The 17,179-nt window shown below is 48.3% G+C and overlaps 1 protein-coding gene across 1 annotated transcript in view; it reads right to left on the bottom strand.

Annotated features, from left to right (window-relative positions):
• The window catches only part of LOC130125939 (NACHT, LRR and PYD domains-containing protein 12-like), a 36,526-nt gene extending 25,114 nt beyond the window's left edge, over positions 1-11,412 (bottom strand). The window contains 4 exon segments of the mRNA XM_056295301.1: positions 1,040-1,156; positions 1,264-1,366; positions 1,741-1,805; positions 11,212-11,412. Coding sequence (XP_056151276.1) covers positions 1,040-1,156; positions 1,264-1,352 — 206 coding nt within the window. The 5' untranslated portion in view covers positions 1,353-1,366; positions 1,741-1,805; positions 11,212-11,412.
• Positions 11,413-17,179: the final 5,767 nt, after the last annotated feature.

Genomic DNA, 17,179 nt, shown 5'->3' on the forward strand with positions numbered 1-17,179 from the left:
TACACTTGAATAAAAGCTAGACAAATAAACCAGATTACATAGTTTAAAAGGACAAAACTAAACAAAGAACAGTAAAATTGATAAAAACATGATAATACTAATACTAATAAAATAACAACATAAATACAATCAAATAAGTGAGTAAGATAAAGTAAATAAGTAGATTGTGGATCTTTTATAATGATGTTCCCGATGGAGCTGATTAGATTTTCTTAATCTCTTAAAGTGATTAAATAGATGAGCCAGATAGATGTAGATTAGTGCTATGTCAGTTTGGCAAATGACTTTTCTGAGAGGGAATCGCTGGTTGTTAGTAAGCAGCGTTGTTACTGGTAGGGACACATTATGGTCCACATGAAGTTATGGTGCAAATAAAACACATGACTGATAGAACAATGTGTATACATGCAGCATCTCTTCATTGTGAATGTGTGAAGGCCTGAATAACAATCATGGGTCTTCACTGAAGTAAGTGGGTCCAGGAAAAGTAGAGCCTAATTAATAGAGCTTCCTTGAGACCAACTAGTCGACTATTCACTCAGACAACCTCCCGACTAGTCGACTTGGAAAAAACTGACTCTACCATATTTCTATTTTGTGTCTGTTATAGGAGCCCTTCACATCATGTGTAAATAAAAGAATGTAAATAGGAAAATATTTATTTTGGCAGTGTGATGGTTGAGGTGATAGGCAGCTGTTTTAAGGAAACAGGTTAAAGGAAGGAGTATTGTAAATGCTCATAGGTATCAGGAAAACCCAGTTCTTACCATAAAGAAGACAATTTAATATTGGAACAAAGACAAAAGTCATTTGAAATATTTTGGATCACCTTGCCTTCACCAATTTACCATATCAGCACAATAAATATTGTCAATAATCATCACACTGTGATGAATGGGACACAAACCCATGGAGAACATCTCAGTTGGGCATTGTTATTGGATACGTGAAGAGAACAGTACTGCCCCTCCAATGCAGGAGAGGAACAAGAACTTTGGTTTTCACTGATGGTCACTATAGATGTGACCTTAGACCTCACCTCTGTTCAGTAGAGTGGTGTCCATCTCTGAATGCAAGAGGTGGATCCATAGACCAGCCACTCTTCATGGACACACAGCTGGGTACAGGGGAGTCTGGTCTCTCCTGATGGACTGGACTTCAACACAACACAAACAGACCTTTGACTGATGATGTCATGATGACATCACTGCTGAGCTCTGAGATGGAGACCAGTCATAGACCAGTTAGAGATCCTCATCTTACCTCTTAGCTTTGGTCTGGCTGTCATGTTCCCCAGACAGAGTGGTTTTGGAGGTAGAACCTCCCTCCTCTCTCTCCTCAGACACATTCATAGCAGAGTGTAGACCTTCACACAAACACACACAACATGCTGTGTTAGCTGGACACATTATTTCCATAAGCTTTTCATCAGAGGATCAGTTATTTGTAGGCTTGTCATCATTAGTAACATGTCACATACACACATTGTATAAAATACTAGAACCCCCTGCTGTCTGCATCTAACAGACTGACCAGAAACATCCAGAAAGAAGGATTTGAAGCCTTGTGGTCCATCGAGACCTGGACTGTTTAACAGGTGGTTGTGTTAAAGGGGGTGGATCTCAGTGTTGGAAGGCGGTAGTGTTTTCTACACTCAGTAGATGAACAGTAGATAAAATGTACTTCAGTCAAACTTATCCAAGCTGTCAGAGCAGTTGTGAGACTTCCTGCTTAACTCACCAGCAGAATGAGGTGAGACAACACACTACAACCTGTTGGCTGCTGTTGGTTCTGTCTGGATACCACTGAAAGGAAAACACAAAACATTCTCATGAAATGTTCATCTCAACACCAAAGTCAGACAGAAATGCTGGAAATCCTCATACAAGGAATTCCAATGAATATTCACATCTGAAAGCAACACATAATGTTGGGTATTGGACCCCTGAAACTGGTTGGTTGGATGATTGACCACTAGAGGGCTCCGGTCAGAGAGCACAGAATCATCAGTTTGAGTTAAGTCCTTTACTTGCAGAGTGGTAATAGTTCCAGCAGTACAAACGGTACAGCATAACGGAGCATATCTCTATAGTTTCTGAAATAAACACAAAGAACACAAACGCATGACTGTCTGTGAGTTGTTACTGGTAGCCAGCATAACAAAGCATTTAAGCATCGCACAATGAAATCTGCATCCTCTTAGGAATCAGGAACAATTTATTGTCATTTCTTACATGTACTTGCATACACAAAGAAATGACAATTCATTTTCTCCCAGCCCACAGAAGTGCAACACAAGAAACACACATCCAGAATTTCCCAAAAACAACACCACCAAAAACACACAAAACAGAGAACAAAGCAAAAAAACAACAAACAGTTAACAACACAGTCCACTCAGTGCAACGCAGTCCACAAGATTCCTCTGTCCACAGAACGAATTGCAGCCAGGATGACTGTGGTATGCACGTGTAGCGCCTCTCTAGCGGGTTTGGCTATAGTGAGAGGTGGCTATCCTGTGTTCTTTAAAACCTCTAATCAAATAAGTGGGGTGTCACTAATAAACATATCAGTGTTTAACTTGTGTGTGTGTAATCACTACTTAGTAGGCTATATGCAATACTCTTTTTCTTAATTAACTTAAAATATCAAAAGTAATCATTCAACACCACTGTGTTATAAGAAGTTTAAAATATTTACTTAGAAAATATTGTTCAGTATGTAAATGCTTCGTTTTCAAATATCTTTTGAAATCTCCCAGTCAAATGCATATACATACACATTGAAACATAAGGGCCCAAGAAAAAGAAAATAGCCGGCAATAACCTAGCCTACTTTCAAATACCCAGTTCGACTGATGCAGGCCTGAGTGTAGCTTGTGAACGTTGTAGCCTTAAACCAAATGGCTGCTTCACCTCGCAGGCAAAAACAAAATGGCTGCTTCCCCACGCAGGCAAAAACAAAATGGCTGCTTCCCCACGCAGGCCAAAACAAAAGAACGGTACCTTTCCTCAATGGAATGTAGCCTCCAATACACAAGGTCCAAGGCGGCGGCAGCAGGAGCAGATATGACAAGAAGATTCACGATGGTGACGATCTCGGCAAAGTCCACCACTCGGCAACGCTATCCGGCTCCGTCGGGGTCTTTGTTCGTCGTCCGTGTCGCAGTTCCACACAGGCTTTGCTAGTCGAGGTCGCTGGTCGCTAGCTTGTTAGCAAAGTCCATGCAAAAGCACTAGCCACTAAGTCAGCGCCTAACTTAACTTCTTTCGGTCTTCTTGTGCTGAGTAGTTCACTCAAAACGGACAGAAATATCACCATTAAAGTTTAGTATAAGAGTCCTGGTTGAACACTTTCACTAAAAATGGTGCACACCTTAACACAACATTTCGTGTTTTTCTTTTCAGCAGACAACACGCTACTTCCCTCTTACTCCTTCGTCGCTCACTCTCGACCCTCGCCCTTTGACCTCCAATGTGATTGGCTCATTCACCAGAGTTTGAAAAAAAAACTAACTTCACAAAACATTTGTGTACCTCTTTCTTCCTATTCTTATGGGCATTTTTAAAGCATTTTCACATATATTATTACACAACAAATATTTAACATTTTTAGATGCTGTATTCAGTAAAACATGAACATTACCCAACATGCATTTCTCTCATTGAGCAAAATCATACCTTCCTTGTTGGTAAATGAATCTTAACAATTTAACCGTAAATTCTATTTATTAAACTATGAAATTATTTATTCAAAATGATATCTTATAATAATGAATAAATTTCAACAGGGTTACACATGGGCTAGCAGTTAGCTTAGCATGCCCCGCTTCCGCGTCCTGTCCGACCGCTCTCGGTGTTTCCTCCCCGGGCGCAGCTCCAGGCAGGGGCCGTGGTCCCTGGATCCATCGTACGAAGCAGACCAGGCTCCCTCAGCCGATCCAAAGCTAGCTCTCCCAGGCAAGACACCTGCGACACACCTGGTGAACTCAGGTCCTGTCACAGCCTCTCGCCCTTGACATCAAAGCGATCGCCCCTGACACCTGCTACACCAGCTGACACCTGCTACACCAGCTGACACCTGCTGACCCCTCCTTCACCCCGGCACGCCAGCTGGCCATCAAGCAATAGCCCTCACCCTTAAAAGGCCTCCACTGTGGACCAGTCTGCGCTGGAACGGCGCCTTTCATGGACTTCTGCCTGCCTGTCTACATGCCACTGAGCCAACTCCTGCTCTACCCCTGAGATCGGTCACTTCAATAAAGACTTGATTCTTCCCTTACCTGGTTGTCCCGTCTGCTTTTGGGTTCTTTCCTGATACGTGACAGTACGTTCCAGCCACTATGGACCCAGCAGACCATTCCACTACAGACCTGGCCACGGTCTGCCAGGCTGTAGCCAACCAGGAATCGGTCCTCGGCCAGCACAGCCAGGTGCTACAGGGGATGGCTGACGCCCTCCGTGGGCTCAGCTCAAAGATCTCCGGAATCCAGACCCAACTTAGTGCCTCCGCTAGCCCGGGATCCGCCCCTCCAGCTCCGCCACCCCCAGCGCCCTCAACTTCGGCAAAGGAACCATGGGTTGCCCCGCCCGATAAGTATGATGGAGATTTTGGACTTTGTCGCCCTTTTTTGATGCAGTGTGAGATTGTGTTTAACCAGCAGCCCCAGTCATATTCCACGGATGGAGCCAAAGTCGCTTACATCATGGGTCTTCTCCGGGGAAGCGCTCTGGATTGGGCTACAGCGGTGTGGGAGATGCGGGCCTCCACTTCCTCATCCTACGCTGAGTTCACCACTGCCTTTCGCCAGGTTTTTGATCATCCCGTGCGGGGAAAGGATGCGTCAAAAAGACTGATCTCTCTCCGCCAGGGTTCCCGCAGCGTCGCTGACTACTCAGTTGAGTTCCGTACGCTATCAGCGGAGAGCGGATGGAACAACGAGTCCCTCCAGGCCGGCTTTTCCAACGGTCTAAGCGAATCCATAAAGGACGAATTGGTTTCCTACCCCGAGCCTGGAGGGTTGGAGGAATTGGTTACCCTGGCCATTCGTGTGGACAACCGTCTCCGGGAGCGGAGGAGAGAGAGGACGCGCCGCTTTCCTGGTCACAACAACTTTCCATGGGCCACACCTCCAAACTCTGGGGGCCGAGCTCGCTCGACTGAGGCTGACGTCCTCCGAGAAAGTCCGAGGCGTGACTCTTCCCCAGCTTCGGAGCCGATGCAACTCGGCCGCTTCCGGCTCAACCCGGAGGAGCGTCAACGCCGCCTCACCGAGAACAGCTGCTTGTACTGTGGTCAGCCTGGTCACTTTCTCGCCTCCTGCCCTCACCGTTCCGTCAAACTAGCAGGCTCACGAGGGAGGGGGAGGATCCTCGTGAGCCCAACTGTCTGCCCTCTGTCTCCTCGTCCACGTACCCAGTTGCAAGCTACCATCAGTTTTAAAGGTCAGTCCACTAAACTTTTGGCTTTAATTGACTCTGGAGCTGATGAGAGCTTTTTGGATGCAAGTGTTGTGAAGCAGTTAGGTCTTGCCACTGTGAGTCTGGACCAGCCTCTTGAAGCTAATGCCCTGGATGGACGTCTCCTGGCCCGGATAACCTCTAAGACCGAGCCTGTGCGCCTCCTGTTGTCGGGGAACCATCAAGAGGAGTTAAGATTTTTTGTTATCGATTCTCCCTTTGTTCCCATTATACTTGGTCATCTCTGGCTGGTTAAGCATAGCCCCCATATTGATTGGTCATCGGCCAGAATTTCAAGTTGGAGTCCCGTCTGTCATGCCATATGCCTCCAGTCTGCTCTGCCTCAGTCTGTCCCCTGTCAGGTGTCAAGCTCTGAGACCTCTGACCTGTCACTGGTGCCTCCAGAGTACCATGACCTCCAAGCCGTGTTCAACAAGCAGCAAGCTCTCTCCCTGCCTCCTCATCACCCCTATGATTGCGCTACTGACCTGCTGCTGGGCACTCCCCTCCCCAGCAGCCGTCTATATAGCCTCTCCAAGCCTGAGCGGGAGTCCATGGAGAGGTACATCAAGGACTCCTTGGCTGCTGGTCTTATTCGCCCTTCTTCGTCACCCCTTGGTGCGGGGTTCTTTTTTGTGGCCAAGAAGGACAAGACCCTCCGGCCGTGTATTGACTATAGAGGCCTCAATAACATCACAGTCAAGAATAAGTATCCTCTGCCCCTCATGACTTCTGCTTTTGATTCTCTCCAGGGAGCCACAGTGTTCACTAAACTAGACCTCCGCAATGTTTACCACCTGGTCTGGGTTCAAGATGGAGATGAATGGAAGACTGCCTTCAACACCCCCCTGGGGCATTTTGAATATCTGGTGATGCCGTTTGGTCTCACTAATGCCCCAGCTGTCTTCCAGAGTCTGGTCAATTACGTCCTACGTGACATGTTCGATCGTTTCGTTTTTGTTTACCTGGATGATATCCTGATTTTTTCCAGAGACCTGTCAGAGCATGTCATGCACGTCCGCCAAGTCCTTCAACGGCTTCTGGAGAACCGCCTTTTCGTAAAAGCAGAGAAGTGCGAATTCCATGCCCCTTCAGTCACCTTCCTGGGCTACATCGTGGCCGATGGGCAGGTGAGAATGGACCCCGCCAAGGTCAGAGCGGTTCTTGAGTGGCCAAGCCCGACCAGCCGTAAACAGCTTCAGAGGTTCCTCGGGTTTGCCAACTTCTACAGACGGTTCATTAGCAATTACAGCCGCGTTGTGGCCCCACTAACCGCTCTTACCTCCACCTCCAGATCGTTCCTGTGGACCCCTGTAGCAGAGGCAGCTTTCCAAGCCCTCAAGCACCGCTTCACCACAGCTCCTATCCTCATCCAGCCAGACCCAACCAAGCAGTTCGTTGTAGAAGTGGACGCCTCTGAGATTGGGGTGGGGGCGGTCCTTTCTCAGCGCTTTAGTGAGGATGGCAAGACACACCCCTGTGCCTTCCTGTCTCGCCGTCTTCCCCAGCTGAAAGGAACTATGATGTGGGGAATCGTGAGCTCCTGGCGGTGAAATTGGCACTGGAGGAATGGCGACATTTTCTGGAGGGGTCTGAGCTTCCTTTTATAGTGTGGACTGACCATAAGAACCTGGAATACATCCAGTCAGCAAAGCGACTCACCGCGCGCCAAGCCAGGTGGGCGCTCTTTTTTGGTCGTTTTAACTTTTCTTTGACGTACAGACCTGGCTCCAGGAATGCCAAGCCCGATGCTCTGTCTCGTGTGCATGGGGAGGAGTCTGAGCCCAAGCTCCAACCTGACACCATCGTTCCCTCTACCTGCGTGGTTGCGGCTGCGGCTGTCACCTGGAACATTGAAAGGGAGGTCATGGCAGCACAACAGACTCAGCCTGACCCAGGTAACGGTCCCCCTGGGCGCTTGTTTGTTCCAGATGCTGTTAAATCTAGTGTGTTGCAGTGGGCTCACTCTTCCAAACTCACCTGCCATCCTGGATTAACCCGTACCCTAGCCTTCCTCCGTAGGCGGTTCTGGTGGCCTTCCATGACGGAGGATACTGGGTCTTTTGTTTCTGCCTGTCCTGTTTGTGCCCAGAATAAGCCCTCCACTCGGGCCAGTGCCGGTCTGCTGCGCCCCCTGCCTGTTCCACACCGTCCCTGGTCGCATCTGTGCTTGGATTTCGTCTCTGGTCTGCCCGCCTCCGACGGTAACACCGTTGTACTGACTGTTGTTGAACGCTTCAGTAAATTTGTTCACTTTTTGCCCTTGTCTAAACTGCCTTCGGCCCGAGAGACTGCGGATCTGCTGGTCAGGGAGGTTTTCCGGGTCCACGGTCTTCCCCGTGATATAGTGTCTGACCGTGGCCCCCAGTTCACTTCTGCTGTCTGGAAGGCTTTCTGCTCTGCCATCGGTGCCACCGTCAGCCTGTCATCGGGGTTCCATCCTCAGACCAACGGCCAGGCCGAGAGGGCCAACCAGGCATTGGAGACTGTTATCCGCTGTCTGGTGTCTGCCAACCCATCCTCTTGGTCCTCACAACTTCCCTGGGTAGAATATGCCCATAACACTCTGCCATCGTCTGCTACTGAGTTGTCCCCTTTTCAATGCCTTTACGGCTATCAGCCTCTCCTTTTTCCTTCTCAAGAGGTAGACATTCCGGTTCCGTCTGTCCAGGCCAATGTCCGTCGGTGCCGTCGGACCTGGCGGCGAGTCCGTGCTGCACTGCTCAGGGCCTCCGGCCGTTACCAGCGCTTGGCGGATCGTCATCGCACCCCTGCTCCGGACTACTCCCCCGGTGACCAGGTATGGCTCTCTACCAAGGACTTACCCTTGAAATCAGACACTAAAAAACTGTCCCCCAGGTATATTGGTCCCTTTCCCATTGTCAAAGTCATTAACCCCTCTGTGGTCCGTCTGAAGCTGCCCCGCACTCTCCGGGTTCACCCTTCCTTCCATGTGTCCTGCCTCAAACCTATCTCTACCAGCCCTCTAGTTCCTCCGGCCCCCCCGCGCCCACCTCCTCGTGTGATCAACGATCATCCGGCTTACACCGTTCGTCGTCTCCTGGACTCTCATCGCTGCGGTCGCGGCCTGCAGTATCTCGTGGACTGGAAGGGATATGGCCCGGAGGAGAGGTGTTGGGTCCCTCGTCACCTTGTCCTGGACGCGAACCTCATCCGGGACATCCACAGGACACACCCTGACGGGCCTGGTAGGTCGCCTGGTGGCGCCCCTCGGAGGGGGGGTACTGTCACAGCCTCTCGCCCTTGACATCAAAGCGATCGCCCTTGACACCTGCTACACCAGCTTACTCCTGCTACACCAGCTGACACCTGCTACACCAGCTGACACCTGCTGACCCCTCCTTCACCCCGGCACGCCAGCTGGCCATCAAGCAATCGCCCTCACCCTTAAAAGGCCTCCACTGTGGACCAGTCTGCGCTGGAACGGCGCCTTTCATGGACTTCTGCCTGCCTGTCTACCTGCCACTGAGCCAACTCCTGCTCTACCCCTGAGATCGGTCACTTCAATAAAGACTTGATTCTTCCCTTACCTGGTTGTCCCGTCTGCTTTTGGGTTCTTTCCTGATACGTGACAGGTCCACATCAAGTCAAACAGACCTTCTTGTTGTGGTTTCACCGCCCCGAGCTGCCTCCCCGGCACGTTCCCGCCACTCCTCCAGCTCGGACGCGCCGGGAACATCCGGGAGCTTGGTTCGCGCTCTGAGGGGACGAGCACTGCGCTGCACCAGGTGTTGGCCATCATCCATGAGGCGCACCTGCGGCAGTCAGGCAGCCTCTACCAGAAGCCTCCCGGACCGCCTCTCTGGACTTGGACGTACAGAGCCCTGCGGTGAAGCTCTGACAAGCCTGTTCTAGTGACTCCTGGGCACCCTCTTCTGTGTCTGTTCCCACGCTGCTGTTTTGTTTCTCAGTGTTTAACTCCCGTGTTCCTGTTTTTCCTCTCGCTGTTTTTGTTTCCCTCCGCAACTTCCACGCTCCCCGCGTCTCCCTCGCCCATCGTCCCCAGCGACCATCACGTCTCCCCGGACCCCCTCCAGCGATCTCCCTCTGCGTCTCTCTCCCTGGACCCCTCCCTCCGCGTCTCTCCCCCTGGACTCCTCTCTCCGCGCCTCTCCCCCTGGACCCCTCCCTCCGCGTCTCTCTCCCTGGACCCCTCCCTCCGCGTCTCTCTTCCTGGACCCCTGCCTTCGGATTTGACTTCCTGGATCACGGACTCGGACTTCCTCGGAGAACCCCTCGCTCAACGGATTTGGGCTTTGGTAGCCAGGCGCGCGCACATCGTCTCAACACCCCGCCAAACATCTCTCCATTATTACACGTAGGACAGATGTTGCAAGTTAGACACCAGCTTTCATTACACACACGTAGTATAGCACACATCTCACAAACAGACCCGCTATCCGCACCATGTAGCCCCCCCACCTCAGATCCACCTCCCTGTTATTATTTTGGGCAGTTTGTTTGTTTTATCCTGCATTAAAATCGCCTTCGGGTTTCTCAGGACTCTGTGTCCGTCTGCCTTTGGGTTTCGCTGCGCTGGCCTCTGGTCTTCATTTGAGATCCATAAGACTTCTATCTTCATCCGTAGAGGAAACACAGAGAGAAGATGCTTCTTGTTCTCTTTGGTCGGTCCTGGATGTCTGTGGACATTTGACCACATCTTCCTAACTTCAGTATCAACGTCTAGAAACGTCAGAATGACATCAGACCAGTCTAACCAGTCTAACCAGTGGTCGGGTCTCGTCTGTGCCAGACAAACCACATATCAGGTGGTTTAGTTTATCTGCGGCCACTAGACAGAAGATAAGGATCGCATCTTGGGCAGTGGACTGAAGAAAAGCCTCAAAACTCAGAAATGACACTGAGGTGGAGAAACTTTTATCAATTCAAAACTCAGCAGCTGAGGTAGAAAGTCAATGTTGTGAAAATCTGTCTGACATGACACAAAATCACAGCTCCAGAACATCATGAATAATAAAATATTACTGAGGGGAAACCAGAGAAATGGTAAACTCTCATGTTTCTGTATTGACACATCCGGTTTGGTAAATGGTTTCCTGTGGTTTCATCAATTATTACATGTGTTTGGAGTCAGTGGCGTGCTCAGTCCTCTCTGTAGTTAAGTAATATATTTTTGTTGGGTGCTCTTTGGTCCAAGGTTAGCAGTTTCAGATGAGAAAAAGAGAACAAATCTCTGACCAAGGCACTCCGTGTAATTAAAATGTATGGAGCCTCAGAAACGTTCAAAGTGCTGATTCCTTGTTTAGAGGTCTAGAGCAGCGTTTCTCAAACCTCTCCTGGAGGACCGCTTGTCCTGCATGTTTTAGATCTCTCCTTGCTCCAACACAGCTGATTCAAATGATCAGCTTTGTTATTAGGCAGCTTCGGGAGCTCATAACGAGTTGATCATTTGAATCAGCTGTGTTGGAGCAGGGAGAGATCTAAAACATGCAGGACAAGCGGTCCTCCAGGAGAGGTTTGAGAAACGCTGCTCTAGAGTGTTTTTCACCAACAGGCCTCGTCTCTGGTCCGTCTTTTCTTGATGACAAATGTCTTGAACGGGTTTCAGTCAAATCCCCCATTAAACAAGCGGCTTAGACATCTTTAACGTGGTCCCAGACACGGCTGTGTTAACAGTTGTTCACTCTGACAATGTGTTGAACAGAAACATCAGATATTAAGAGTCGAGTCAAACAGCAGAGTGAGTGTGGAAAAGTCCAGTCACACTTACATTATTCTTATTGTCCCCTACATGAAGCAGGAAGGCGTCGCCAGCAGCAACAGAGACCCACTGAAACCACGTCACGCAAGAATGTTCCACTATGACGCTGTTGTGTTGCTGTGAAATACATCCACTTTTACTGCTCCTGCTGCTAAATACTTCTACCACGAGGGGTGAAAGCGAAAGTAAATCTCACAAAGACGGAAAGAGAGAGAGAGAAAGAGGAGGGGACAGAGAGAGGGGAGAGAGAGAGGGGAGAGAGAGAGAGAGAGAGAGAGAGAGAGAGAGAGAGAGAAAGAGAGAGAGAGAGAGAAAGGGGAGAGAGAGAGAGAGAGGGGAGAGAGAGAGAGAAAGAGGGGGGAGAGAGAGAGGGGAGAGAGAGAGACAGAGAGAGGAGGGGACAGAGAGAGGGGAGAGAGAGAGACAGAGAGACAGAGAGAGGAGGGGACAGAGAGAGGGGAGAGAGAGAGAGGGGAGAGAGAGAGAGAGAGAGAGAGAGGGGACAGAGAGAGAGAGAGAGAGAGGGGGGGGGGGGGAGAGAGAGAGAGAGAGAGAGAGAGAGAGAGAGAGAGCGAGAGAGAGAGAGGGGACAGAGAGAGGGGAGAGAGAGAGAGAGATGTTTTATTTTAAAAAGGAACATTTATAGAGAACACGTTACAGTCAAACACAGTCATCTCTTTATAATCCAGCTCATACAACAAAAACAGTTTCAGGAAAAGAGAAAAGACCATCGAGTGGTCTATAAACAATCTAAACAAGTAATTGTAAAAACAGACCTTCAAAATAAAACAGCCCAACATAACAAACACACATCCTCCTCAGGGGTTCGCAGCAACACAACATCTAGTTGCGGCTCTTTTAAATCCTACTTTAAAAAATAAAACTTTTAAAAAAAAAAGCGGTCAGCAGAATTCATCAACGTTTTATTCTCATTCATTCGCAAGTCACATCAATCTATTACGCTCCGCCCCAACCGCCCGAACAACCAATCACAATGTAGCCCGTGGAATTAGATACCACACAGGACACAATTACTTCCGGGGTTCTTGTAGCTTTAATTTTATTGTTTGAACCTTCGAATGCAGATCGTTTCACTGAGTGCATAAATTCCCGTGTCTTTCGAGCAAACGGCTCATAAATGTTAACAGATGTGGCAAGTTTAACAGAAAAGATTTTAAAAGGAAAATAATAAATACAACATACAACATACGGTGCAAAATACGGCAGTGGACTATGTATGTTAAACAGGGTTTAACAAAGACACGTGGAACTTCCTGAAGATCGCGCAACTTCTCACTCTGTCAGTTACCTTTAAACAGAATTAAAATGCCTATAAAACCTTTACATTTCCCTTACTGCCCAAATACAATGGCATGGTGTGGCTTTATGCACGCCAACATTACCTTGTCATGCCTGCAATGGCGAACAGTGGTCGACGGCTCGCGCCCAAAATCACCGAACATCAACTCCAGTAGCGTCTAAATCAAACCATCGTGTCAAATTACCGACATACAATATTGTTTGGAATAATGTTACAGGTATATTTCACAAGATATTTACCCCTACTACTTACTACGGAGTCAGAGCACCGTCACACCGCAATCTCCAGGTGCTTCACACAAGAAAAAAAGAAAGAATACCCAACATGCACTTGGATAACTTGCAGAAAGAGTACCCAAGATGCACTTGGATAACTTGCAGAAAGAGTACCCAAGATGCACTTGGATAACTTGCAGAAAGAGTACCCAAGATGCACTTGGATAACTTGCAGAAAGAGTACCCAAGATGCACTTGGATAACTTGCTCGGAGTTACAATAAAAGTCCGCAACACTGCCACTTACTGGTCAAAACATGCAATGACAACCAAAACTATAAAAATACACTCACAACCTGCTTCATAATTTAAATACATCAAATGACATTTTACATGGCTTGACAGTGTAAAGATTACATATATTAACAGTTAAACTATACTAAATTTAAGTGGAAAATCATTTAACATATTTAACAGATTTACCACCCCGGCTACAACAATTTCTCTCGGGTCTCGCACTCCGCAGGCGCGCGAGACAAGCGCAAACGCAGTCCCGGCGGGAAACCCGGCGCAGCAGGAAGTACAAAACAAACCAAACAAAAGGACAGACAGCACTGGCATAGCGCACTGAGTGATCGTATAGTTTTAACATAGAAATCCTTGACTCTTGCAATATTCATAACCAAGTTCTTGCACATTTACATTATACATAAACCACGTACCTGCATTCACAAATAAAACAACAATCCATGAGGTTTCTGCTGCCACGCGACTGCATACAAGTCTAAAATAGCATAAAACCACAATAAGAACAATGCTCTCCATGACGCACAGCGCAGCGGGGTTGCCGCCAAAATTATACTTTAACTCGGTTAAAACACTTACAAATCTCTTTCTATCGTTACTTTTCGAGAGCATCAGTTAGTACAACTTATATACATTTATATCCAACCCATAGTTTGCAAAGAAAACATGTTCACTTATTAAAATATCAAATTATTCACGGAGCGCTCCCAAAGCCTGCTTCCCTCCAGCGGAGATGGTCTAGCTCTCAGGTACGGGTCGCGCAAGTGCCCAAAATGTGTCAAAGCGAAAGTAAATAGACAAACAGTCGCGCAGCCTCATATTTAACCTTAGTGAATGCGGTACAACATCTGGGGTTTACACAAACCACCAAAAGCATTGGATTACAATAACATGTTAAAATATAAATGTAGGGAGAATTCACTTTATCTGAGTGAGGTCATTTTCAACCCTGTTACACCGGTCTAGTCAGAAAGGCACGAACTGAGGAAGCCTCTTGGATGAGAGGCGAAACGTCTTCACGGATACATACCAAGCCCAGCTGCACCTGATTCAACCCCTTTGGAGAACCACGACCTGGATGAACGAGAACGTTCACAGACAGTTGGTGAACGCATGCGGTACGGGTGTAACTGCCCCTGGTTCTCGAAAGCAGACGCGGAGAGTCTCGACTGGTGCTCGATAGGGTGTTTATTTTTACACAAAATGGCATCAATATACCGTCCTATCTAGCGTCACATCACAAGAAACATAGAGGGAACATAAATCTCACTGTACAAAACAGTTACACTGAAATAAATTGTACCTGAACACGTTTCCATATTACAGCAGCAGACAAGGTGAAGTAGCTAGCTAGCATTGCTAGACAGATCCTGAATAGGAAACCAGGCCAAATAGCCATTTACCTTATCCCGCAGACCAAGGGTGTTAAAAGAAAAGGAAATCCGCTGCTTTCTTCGTGAAAGAAGTCAAGTAAAAACATTTACGCTTGCAACAAACTTAGGTAAGTCTCTTTTTTTAAAAACATAAAGGAAACGTTTGTCTTTTCTTTTTAGGTTCGTTACTTGACATATAGCGTCTCCTAGCCTTCACATGCCGCCAAGCTCTGACTCAATGACCCGCTTCCGCTCTACAGGATCAACAACAAGGAAAAGATCGCCCTCACGTGGACATCACAGGTAAATACATAAAATAAGTCAATGTATATGTAAGGTAGTAATGTAAATCCGCCTTTGCTGCTGCATTGAACTGCGTGACCTTCAGTGACTGGACAGTGTGGTGGACTGAACTACTGTCATCGGCGCTGCAGCATTGGCAAGATACTCACCTCTTCAAATATCCTTTAAAGACTGCTGAAAGCTTGCTATATCCATTTGAGGACTTTTATGATATTTCGATAAACTTAACTGTTATTTGAGTTGTGTAAAAGCGTGCTATGTGAGATCCTGCTATAGGAACACTGTGTTTAACATTATGCTGATATATATCATTCATATTTTTTTGGTTTTGGTTAAGGGTTGTGTATTGACCATCTGATTATTGTTATTTGATATATTTACTGGAAAAAAAAGAACAAAAAGGGGAGATTTTGCATACACAGCTAAACTTATTCTTTGAACACAGTGAATCATTAATAGTCATCTGTTTTGACACCAACAGTTACACCAGTCATAGTGATTTAGAAAAAAATATATATCAAAATGTTCAGTGACTATGCAGATTATCAGTCAAAGCAAGAAGGTGCCTCTGCTGCCACACCGGGTTCCCAACTGCCCCCGATGCCCACAGCCAGCCACAACTGTGACTCTCCAGCCCAGACAAAACCCCACCTTTCAAGCAAGGGCGTAACAACCACCAGTGCTGCAAATCAACAGCAATCAGTGAGGCCAAAGCTTAACAACTACTTCACTAGCCCCACCACCACCCAACAGCTGATCCTCCCTCAAGACCACCACAGCAGTCAGCAGCCACCATACCCAGGACTAAGTGCACCACTCACTCTACCACCCCCAATACTGTCACCTTACCCTATTCACTACTCCACTCCAGCTCATGCACCCACCTTGCCAGCCTCTAGAGCTCCAATGCAAGCACCCTCACTATGTTTTGACAGCAGCCCAGCTGCCAAACCAATCCACCGAAACAGCAGGCCAGACTACAGCCTGCCCAGTGCATCCCTTCCAGCTGTACAGATATTAGTGGAACCTAATCCCCCGGCCCAAGCCAGTGTGAACCAGCACACACACCCTTTGCCCATTCACAGTGTCTCGTGCCCCACCTCCACGGAAATGCAAACTGTACAGCGGCCTACCAACACCCCTCCTTACCAAAGCCCTGCTGCCGAGCCTAAACCCCAGGTCTACACTGGTCCTGCATATAATCCCCCTGTGCCCCAGGCCCTCATGCCAAGCTTTCAAATGCCACCAATGATGAACATTATGAGCTACCCCTCTTCTACTGGCCAGACCCTTCAAAGTTTGCAGCATGGATCAATCCCCCAGGTGCATATGTCACAGCCTGCTGCCCTCTACCCCCAAGAGGTGACCACCCCACTAGCAGTGCAACATGTAGCCCCTAACCACACAGCCCCTGCCTCAGACCCTCGAGCTGTCATGTACCACAACACACTCCCACAACACCCTCCACCACACCCATCCACCACCCTGCACATGCACCCACGTCCGTATGAGCCCCCAATGAATGCTGCCGTCAGAGCCGCAGCCAACACAACCCTTCCACCAGCTGCATATGGTGGGTTCATGCAAACTCATCAGGTAAAAAATGTCCAAATCTTCACTGGCAATCCAGACAGCAAAATACTTGTAGAAGACTGGGTTCGTGATATGCAGTATCTTCTGGAGGCAATCGAGCTCCCCACACACCTCCGCTTTTCGACTGTTGTGTGACACCTGAGCGGTGAGGCCAGGAAGCTAGTCCTGAACCTACCCCCCCACGACCAGACTCCAGAGAAGGCGTATGAGGAGCTCAGGGCTGAATACAGCGACACACAAGGCTCACTTGATCCACTAGCCGACTTCTATGAGCGCAGCCAGAGGTCCGGAGAGTCTGACTGCTCTTATGCTATTGCTCTGGAGGCAACACTGAGAGCGGTAGAGGAAAGTCAGAGAGGGGGCAGGCAATTTCCTGATCATGATAGTAAACTCACTCGACAGTTTCTAAGAGGGCTTATGGATGAGATGGTGTATGCAAGGATTGCACCAATGAAGCCCAGGCTTTTGAGTTTCCGGGAGCTGCAAGCAGAGCTTAGAAACCTTGCAAAAGAGACTCAGAAGTTCCAGTCACAACACAAGACAGAGAAAGCGCTCACCCAGGTGCAAGTCACATCAGAATGTGATACCAATATGAGGTCAGAGAGGTCAAAACACACTTCAGAGTGGACAGAGCTTAAAGATATGGTCAAGAAATTAGCTCTTAGCCAAGAAGAACAGATGACCAAGTTGGCTCACCTTGAGTTGAGAATTGCTGCACCTACCCCTGCACCAGCCCCTGCACCCCCACTAAGGCCCCAACCATCTCCCAGAACAGTTACTCAGGGCTCCAGTGTTGTCTGCTACCGGTGTGGGAAGCAAGGGCATATAGCCCGAGTATGTCGAGCGGTGCTCCCAGATCCCAGTCCG

This window comes from Lampris incognitus, chromosome 16 (assembly GCF_029633865.1).
Source record: "Lampris incognitus isolate fLamInc1 chromosome 16, fLamInc1.hap2, whole genome shotgun sequence".
Taxonomy (NCBI): domain Eukaryota; kingdom Metazoa; phylum Chordata; class Actinopteri; order Lampriformes; family Lampridae; genus Lampris; species Lampris incognitus.